Source organism: Nilaparvata lugens, chromosome 10 (genome assembly GCF_014356525.2).
Source record: "Nilaparvata lugens isolate BPH chromosome 10, ASM1435652v1, whole genome shotgun sequence".
NCBI lineage: Eukaryota > Metazoa > Arthropoda > Insecta > Hemiptera > Delphacidae > Nilaparvata > Nilaparvata lugens.
In genome coordinates, this window is record NC_052513.1 from 11,661,633 (window position 1) to 11,671,315 (window position 9,683).

Here is a 9,683-nt window from a genome sequence, read left to right on the forward strand (position 1 = left end):
TCAAGGATAGCAACGTTTTCTATGTATGTGATGATCTTCACAACCCATTGAGAAATACTCATGTAACCTCCACCGATGTGAAATGTTTCCTGCTGAAAGTTTTCATGCAAACTATGAAGAGTATCAAGGATAATATCAACAAGAGGGCAATGCGTCATTGCCCACCAGGACTTGCAATGAAATTCACTGTCATGTTTGATGACACTTGCATACTGCTAAAATCTTTCTTCAAGTTGGATAAGGGTAGAATGGCTGCTATTGTTAATCTTGAGAAGGTACCCAACTGGAGGGATAAGGATGTGAAGATTGTGTTGAGTGTTCTCAATCAAGACCAATACTACAAGTGTGATTTTATATGCGGACAACAATCTAAATGTCTACTGGGACTGGGTCAAAAGGAGATTAAATTTGCAGGATTTACAAAAATTGAGAGTACTCCCGAGTTGATCCATCAACTGAGTTGATCCAAGCTTCTTTCTATTTGTTGGTTCAAGTGAATTGATAGTTCAACCGATTTGATAGTACTCCTGAGTTGGAGGCAACAAGTTCATCAGATCATGATGTTGGTGGAAGTCATGATTAACCAACTTCCTGCATAAAGATAAGTTTATCAGAGTAGGATGATTCCTATTGTATTGAATGACTAACAGTATAGGATGTAATTTATGCTTTATCTCACACCTTGTGCTTACTCTAGAAGTTGAAGGTTGTATGGAATAAAATGTGCAACAATTGTGGTATTACTTGATGTTTATTTACAGTGTATGCATGAAAATATATATATAGTGCACAAAGATAATATTTCAGTCCAATATATCAAGAACTATCCAGTGATACAAATCTCCTAGTCGATTGCTTATTTCACAAAATCCTCTGCTGAACATGAATTTCAAGATGACTGCTCCCTCGCATAGATCGGTGCAGCAGCTTGATACTTCAGCGTCGTGGAAGATGTATGTCAATGTCTTCAAGAAGTTTTGAGCCATTCCAAACGGTTCAGGCAGGTCCTTATCTCCAAAGTTTAGGAATGGTTGTATGATCCATTGGTTGCTGGTTACTAGTAGACAGTCTCCACACTCACGCATGTCTACTTGCTCCACTGCAGGCTGATGTTGTTACTGGGTCTGGCACAGTGGTAGGAGTTGTAGTAGCAGCAGTACTAGTTGGAGTAGTACTAGCGGGAGTTGTAGTACTAGCTTGAGTAGTTGTGATGATAGCAGCAAGAGTTGTTGTAGCAATTGCAGTACTCACTGGAGTAGTAATAACAATGGATGCTTGTTCTTCACAGTACGGTGCACAGACCTCAACTGACCTTACAACAACCACTTCCAGAAAGTCCAACGATGTGAATGTAGGGTGAAGACAGGTGTGCAGATTGTATACACAGTGGACTCGTTTGCAGAGAGATCCCACCACAGCTCGTTCCCCAGCCATATTCATGTACCAGTCTCTGATATCGATGTACATTTGATCGATTGCTGACTGATTACCATGTAGAGCAGGAATCCCTGATGTTAGCAGGCACTGTTGCATATGATGGATGTTTGATGTATCCAGTCCATGTTCCCTTGAAGTGAGAAATTCCTGTGTCCTGTACTTTGGATCCAATGCACTAGCACTGAGTAGTAGCACAAGGTAGAGCGCTGCTTGGTACATGCTTGTAGCCACCATGATTGAAGAATGATGATTGATAACTGAAACATGAAAACTTTCATGTTGAATCATATTTCAACAAAAGATATCCATCGTGGTGTAATGGTTTACAAACAATTACACCTACACTCTACCTACCTACCTACATTCCTTAACCAAACATCTTACATCCCCATATATACAAAGAAGATTCGAACCCAAGTCCTTAAGAATAATTCAAACCCGAGTCCTCTAGAATGGAAAGCAGAAGTGCTAACCACTACACCACGGTGGATATCTATTTACTTGTTGTTTATTATGTATACTTTAACAACTATATCCAAGCTCATTACAGCTTCTAGTGAGCTGTAAGTGAACAGTGACTGAACAGTGTCTGAACAGTGACTGATCAGTAATTGAACTGACTGACTGACCACTGAGTGAACGACTCCCAACCATGCTCCTGCATGACCAACTTGAGCTAGAAAGATAGGTCCCCCATTGATGCCTCTAATGCTGGTGGGCATGGCCATTATTCTCATTTAGGATAATGATGAGGAGACATCTTACTTAAAGTCTCCCACACAAAGTATTCATCAAAATGGATCTTTTAAAATAATAAACAATATAGATTGTACTTACTTTGCTATTCACTAAAAACTGCACTGCACTGCCATTTCACAGTAACATCGGCTGTATGGAAAAGTCGGAATAACCATTTGATCATTGCTGCAGAGGTAAATTGAAGCATGTGGGAAAATCAAAGTCATTGAATCAAGAAAGTTCTCCAAAGATTTGAATGGTTCACAATTTTCTTTTCTATACTCAAACAGTAACTCCACAGTCCACCTGGTGCTCATGGTAAAGATGCAGGAACATGAAGATTCAGAGTTGTCTGCTGGCCCCCATTGCAAATGGGTGGTACTATTGATGAATGAATATCTGTTTCAATGTTACTGGTATCCAACACTGGAATTAATGTATCTACATAAAATGGTTTCATTGTTCTTGAAACTGGTCAAATCCAGCAGAAATTGCTGTTTTCAATGATTGCATGCTATTCTTGACACATACTTACTTTTAAACGGTACAAGGTTCATTCTTGTTGTTCATTCAAGTGAGTTGAACCTACTTTCAAAAAATGCAAGCTTCTTTCTATTTGCTGGTTCAAGTGAATTGATAGTTCAACCGATTTGATAGTACTCCTGAGTTGATGCATCAACTGAGTTGATCCAAGCTTCTTTCTATTTGTTGGTTCAAGTGAATTGATGTTCTAGAACCTACCTTGAAGTAGTGGTGGAATGAAAGATCCATCAAATGAGTTGATAGTACTCCCGAGTTGAACCATCAAATGAATTGATGTCCTAGAACCTACCTTGATGGTTGATTGCCATAAAATGAGTTGATCCATCAAATGAGTTGATGTTTTTCAGTCTACCTTTTCATACTACTCATTTCAATTTAATTAAACAGTTGGTGTAGAGTTGATAGTTATGGTACTATTGCTGTTTGTTGAGACCAGGACTGGAAGCAGCTCCAAGCACCCAAATAAAAGCCAATTCTTTTGTCTTGACATATATGGAGGGGGCTGTGGGTGGGAGGGTGGCAAGGACTTTGACTTTGAAGCATTGGTCAAAGTTCTTGTTGTGCTCAGAGCCATGGGTAGGGATGGGTAGGGAGTATTATTTTTAAAGGAAGCCATGTGATTGTTGATCCCGAGATTTAGGGCAGTGGTGGTTTCACCTATGTAGAAGGCAGGACAGAAGTTGCAGGAAAGGAGGTAGATGCAATTTTTGGAGATGCAATTACTGGATTGATGGATTTGATGGGTGTAGTTGGTGATAGGACTGGTAAAGGAAATGGAAGGATTAGTGATAGGGCAGGTTTTACAGCAGGGGCGTTTGCAGGGTAGGGTACCAGGTGGAGTTGGGATTTCATCAGAGGTGAGTGAATGGTTCTTATTAAAAATTCCTACGAGGTTGGGAGGCTGCTTGTAAATGAGGGTGGGTGGTTGCTGGAAAAGATGTTTGGTAATGGGATTGGAGGAGACAACATGGAACAGATCTTTAAGGACAGATTTGAGGTTTTCAATTCCAGGGAAGTAGGTGGTACAGAGCTTGGGAGTTTGTGGGATTTGGGAATTTTTTGTGGTTGGATTAGTGCCAGTTTTGGAAGAGATTTGTTCCTGTAACAACCTTTCAGGATAGTTACATTCCAGGAGGGATTAGTGGAGTTTTTTGAGGTAATGGTCAAGATGGTGGGGATCACTGCAAATTTTTTGGCCTCGGATTGAGAGGGAACGTGGGAGGGATCTTTTGATGTGGTAGGGATGGCAACTCTCAAAGTGTAGGAACTGTTGAGTGTGGGTGGATTCGGTGAAAGTATTGGTGGATAAGGTATAGTAATTGGAGAGGATTACATTGACATCTAGGAAGTTGATGGAGGATTCAGAAATATTCCAGGTGAAGGAGACAGAGTAGTTGGAGTTGAGTTGATTGAGGAAGTGGGAGAGGGTATCATGTCCATGAGGCCATATGAGGAATATGTCGTCAATGAAACGGAGCCATATCAGGGGAGATAGGATTGTTTGGAAAGGAAATCCTGTTCAAGGAGGCCCATTGATATGATAATCATATGTCATAAATCAGTTGTTTGAATTATTCTAAATCATCAGAAAGTATGTTATTTTATCTCAGTTTATTTTAGTCAATAAAAGCCATTATTCTAGCTCTTCAATGGTCTCTATTTATTACAATTTTATTGACTAAAATAAACTAAATAATAGTCAATTTTATTGACTAAAATAAGTACCGGTAATCAAAATGCCAAAGAGGAAAACCCGGGATCGAAATAATGTTGAATCTCCATCACGGAATCAAGATAAGCCTACCGAATTATCTCGAAATGAACCCGTTGATACATCTTTCAACTCGGGATCAATTGAGAAAATTCTCAAACCAAAATGTCTAAGTGTGGATCCAGATTCTGGAAAAGAATGCTGGATGCCTACTTGAAAGGAAGCTATTACACTGAAGATACGAAATTGGATATCTTAGTTACCTTGCTGTCAGCTGAAAATTTCAAATTGATAATAGATTGTACTACATTCGAGGAAAGTATCTCCATCCTTGAAGGCATATCTATAAAGAAGAAAAGCGAAATCTTTACAAGGTACCTTCTCTATAAGAAAACAAAAACAAGGTGAGTCCATCAATAATTTTCTCCTAAAACTGAAAAAACTCAGCCTAGAATGTAATTTTACAGCGATCTCTGCTACAGAGAATCGAGAGGAGCACATAAAAGAAGCATTGTTTGCAGGTTTTATTTCCAATGAAATTCAACAATTACTGGAAGATGGCATCATAGAAGAAAGCCACACACCTTGGCGTGCCCAAGCATTTGTTGTAAAACCCGATAACAGAAAAAAAAGGATGGTTATAGATTATTCTAGAACTATAAACAAATTCACTGAATTGGACGCCTATCCCATTCCAAATATGGAAGATTTAGTTCGCAAAGTAGCTCAGTATTCCTGGTATAGTACTGTAGATCTGAAATCCGCATATCACCAAGTACCAATCTTACTTAAAGAAAGGCAATATATAGGATTTGAAGCATGTAGGAAACTATCAGATCTGCCATATTCCTTTTGGTGTTTCACTTTATTACACTCTATTTATTACACCCATGAATAGGTTTGCATAGGATGATGCCATCCTGTTGCCCATGGCTGTACCCTGAGTCTGAAGATAATATTTATCTTCAAACCTGAAGGCATTGCTTGTGAGCACCAGTTTGGCAAGGGTTACTATGAAGGTGGTTGAAGGGGTGAAGGGTGTGGGTCGTGAGGAAAGGAAATTCTCAAGGGATTTTAAGCCTCCAGAATGGGGGATGGAAGTGTAGAGGGAGGCTACATCAATGGTAACAAGGAGGAGTTGTTGGTCAGTTGGAAGGGTTGTGTTTCTTAGGATATCTATGAAGTGGAAGGAGTCTCTGATATGAGAGGGTAGGGAGGCAACAATGGGTTGGAGGTGGAAATCAACAAGGGCAGAGATTCGTTCAGTTGGGCTATTTATGCTTGAAACAATGGGATGACCAGGATTGCCTTCTTCATGAATTTTTGGAAGAAGATAGAAGTGTGGTGTGTTGGGAGAGTCTGGCGAAAGGATGTTGATGTCTGAGTCCGAGAGGCCTATATACATATGTATAAGGCCTATGTATATATAGATATATATAAACATTTAAACAATATCGGGGGACCGAGCTTCGCTCTGGAGTGTAAAAGCATACAAGACAATTTGTAACGGAAGATTGAATTTATAGTTTATATTTATTTATTCATTTTCTCAGTTGTACAATTATTCTTACAATTATATGAGGATACAGATATAAATTATATTTTTTACAGATATTAATTCCAATATGAAAATACTGAATTATGGTAATAAAAGTGGTAAACTGAATGTTAAAGAAGAATTTCATATTCATAAAGCGGCAAAATTAAACGGAGATAAAATAATAAACTTAATCCAATTAGACACCAATAACCCAATTTTTGATAGAATCATGCGAATTTAAATCCACAATTATTTATAATTTTAGTTCATAGAATCATATGATCAAAATAAGAATCTTCTAGCAGTATTTATTTATTTACTCCATATCACTTGAAAATGGTATCAATGTCTGAAACATGTTGTGATTGAATATTTCAAAAAGGGTACTAAGATTTTTATTTCTTTTTCTATATCTATAAAAGTAGCCCTATACAGAAAAGAGATAAATAATGGATGTTTTATAGAGTACCAATGACGTCACACCGAAGAGCTGGTTTGAATTTGTTACTGCGCATCTTTTCATGGATACTACCTTATATTTTGAGGTACATTGATATATTATCTTTTTGGAGAATCTGCATAATAGTCTATTGAGGAGAGAGTTTAGCACCTGGATTGTGGTCCGAGTTAATTGCTCATCTTGTCTGAATGTCAAGCAGATGTTGGTCGAAGAGCAGCTGCATCAGCAGCCTGAAACCAGAAACCAGTCAAAAACCAGAAGTATGATTGCTGAACTAATTTCAAATTGTACAGGTGCAATGCTTAGACGGTTGCTAAATTGCTAAGTGTTGGAGTCAAATCGAAATTTCTTGTTCCGAAAAGAGGCTTCCTTTGGTAGTTTTCTCCTCCGATTGGCATTTTTCCAAGTAATAATATGAAGCATTCATCATAAATATTTTCTTGTTTAGAACTTGGGCTGTTGGCAAGATCCCAAGTGACTTGGCAATACTAAAGATAATTAAAAATAATATGCTCATGCTCAATATTTCTGTAATCAGTATTGTGCGAGAGCTCGTAGCGATAGGTTGTGTAGCCGGTTTAGTGTAGTCACAAAGTAGAAGGAACTCTATCTTTTAATTCTATCTTATTCTAAGGAATTCTTTTTTCTCTGTGGTGTAGTGTAGAAAAGTAAAGTCAGCAGTTTGTTCGGTTGAATACTCTTCAATTAGAACAAATTCGCGACGGATAATTTTTTCGGATATCCATGCAAGCGAAGCAGAAATTGGTCGATTGTGATTGTGTTTTTAACAAGGCCGTTTTTGTGCAACCGCGTTCGCACGCGTGCTATTCGAGTGTTTCGGATACTATGTTTCGATAAACGCGAATAATGACGGATGAACAATTAATTCATCTACCCAAATACTTGGTGCTAGAGTTTGAAGAAGAAGAGGAAGAAGAAACTGTGCCTACGATAATGGAGGAGTCATCAAATGCTGCTGATCAATGCAGTGTTCATCCGATAAATACATCAGAATTAACAAACTGAAATCAGCAGCTGAGCAGATCTTCTATGATGCTTGGAAGGAAACTGATCTGAAGTGGAAGAAAGCTGAGGAAGAAAAACGCCAATTTATCAAGAGAATTTAAAATCTTGAAGCTTTGTGTTCAGGAGTTAGTGCGTCACGCAAAGCTCGGGATAATAGAGAAAAATCATCTCCACCGAGCCAGGTTATCTACAGTTAGATTATAACTTTCTATATACTCAGTTCAATGATTAATAATCTCTATACTTATAAAAGGCTAAGCCCCTACAGACTGAAATCACACCACAGCCCAAACTACTGAGCCTAAAAACTTGAGATTTTGCACGATTGTTTATGGTAGCTTGAAAACATCCACTAAGAAAGGATTTTCAGAAATTTGCCCCTCTGAGGGAGCTGGGGCCCCCCAAAATTTTCTACTTTTTAACCGCTCATTGCACAGCAAAGTCATGAGGAACTTTTTTGTTCAGCTACGAAAAAAAATTAGATCTATGCAGAAAAATTTCGATCAGGAGCACAGGGGGGTCCAGGAGAGGGCATTTTTCGAAAACTTTGATGTAAAATCACACTACAGCTCAAACTAATTGTCCTACAGACTTGAAACTTTGCACAAATATTCTTCAAACATGCTAGACGCGCACTAAGAACGGATTTTGAGATATTTTGCCTCTAAGGGTTTCAAAGGATAAAAAAGGATCCTATTAAGTAAGGTTATGAACATGGTAAGGTGAGTGCCATATGGAAATGAAATAATTTATTTATTGACATGTGATATTCTAACATATGTTGTAATCATTGAAAATAACAAAATAATATGATAGAAATAAAAAAAAAGAACATCTGTTCTATTATTGCTTTCTACCTGATTCCACTCAACCTCAATAATATTGTTCTGATAATTGATAAATATGTTTAATAATATTATTATTATTGATATAATAAAAGTATTGTTTTAATAATTAATTATTATCATTAATATAATAATAGTATTGTTTTGGTAATCAATAAATATTTCTATTTTCACAAACTCTGTATAATTTATAATGGTGAATGTAAAACAGCTGCATCAAAGAAATTATCTCAAAAACATATGTTTAGGAAAACCATAGTTTTGAACTTCGTTTTCCTGATGGAATGTATAAGCCTACACGTGGCATGTATTATTAATTTTTCAGCTAGAACAGTTTCTTGAGACTGCTAAATAAACGTCTACAGTTTTATCAATGCTGTATCGGCAATATGAAAACGCATGCAGTTAATATGTCTTTAAATAAAGGTGTTGATATCTACATGATAATTGTTCTCTACCATTTTTATTTAATTAAAATTTCAAAATTATTCAAGCCTTGATAGAATGATTGACTCACTGTACTGTCAGTCGAAAATTTTAATATTGAAATGAGGGGTATTTTGGCAAGCTGAACAAAAAAGTAAGGTCCTATGCACCTTTTTGATATTATTTCTTCAAATGAAAAATGAGTTTTGTTGTTTGTCAAAACTCCCCCTGAAAGAGAACTATTCATTTTATCCTATCTTTTAGTAAAATAACAATGATTTCTGCATTGAATAACATCTATCTTGCCAACAAGAATCGAACTCTTTGTGAATTTAGATATGACCTTCACTTTAGATTTATATAATTCTATTATTAAATTCATGGAAATTGAAGTACTTTTTTCAGTTAGTTGATGAAATTGATTATCAATAGAGAGAATTATTATAATTTCATCAATACAGAATTAGTTGAATGAATTGTCGATGTACTGAGTTCTTGGTCAACAATAATTCAATATTGGTATTTATCCAATCATTATTTTTTTCAGAAGTTATTTCATTTAAATTAGAAAATATTTATAAGCTCCTATCAATTTATCATTCGTAACAATGAATTCTTCAAAACATGAATTTAATCAAATAAAAAATTGCCCATACTTCTGTATTCATGTTCGCATGTTTTCCACTTGTGATGGATAGCCAAAATATTGTGGAGCGAGCTGCACAATATAATCAAGGGCTCTGATTGGCTGAAAAGTTCAGCGTTCGGAGTGAGGTGAGGCGAGCAGTTAGAACAGAGGCAAGCGGCACGGCGAATGATTCGGAGTACGGAACGGCGAATGATTAACAGATGATTTTTAACATTATGAAACATATGCTCATGTTCGTTGAAAGGCAAGATGTTCGGAGGAATCCACGGTTTGCTGCGCGGTTCGAGGTTCGGTTCGGCATGTGTGGA

At 37.0% G+C, this 9,683-nt stretch overlaps 1 protein-coding gene across 2 annotated transcripts; it reads right to left on the reverse strand.

The window, feature by feature from the left end:
- Positions 1–739: 739 nt before the first annotated feature.
- Positions 740–7,120, reverse strand: LOC120353272 (integumentary mucin C.1-like). Of its 2 annotated transcripts, none has more exons than XM_039436308.1 (2): positions 6,580–7,120; positions 740–1,694 (listed from the first exon to the last, which is right to left on the reverse strand). In XM_039436308.1, the coding sequence occupies exon 2, from the start codon at positions 1,669–1,671 to the stop codon at positions 1,078–1,080; it is 594 nt and encodes a 197-aa protein (XP_039292242.1). In that variant the 5' UTR covers positions 1,672–1,694; positions 6,580–7,120; the 3' UTR covers positions 740–1,077. The 2 variants fall into 2 exon arrangements, with proteins under 2 accessions (XP_039292242.1, XP_039292241.1); XM_039436307.1 differs by lacking the exon at positions 6,580–7,120 and adding an exon at positions 2,275–2,720.
- Positions 7,121–9,683: the final 2,563 nt, after the last annotated feature.

Excerpts from the sequence above, each read along its gene's own strand:
- LOC120353272 (XM_039436308.1), bottom strand. The coding sequence starts at position 1,671 with ATGGTGGCTACAAGCATGTACCAAGCAGCGCTCTACCTTGTGCTACTA.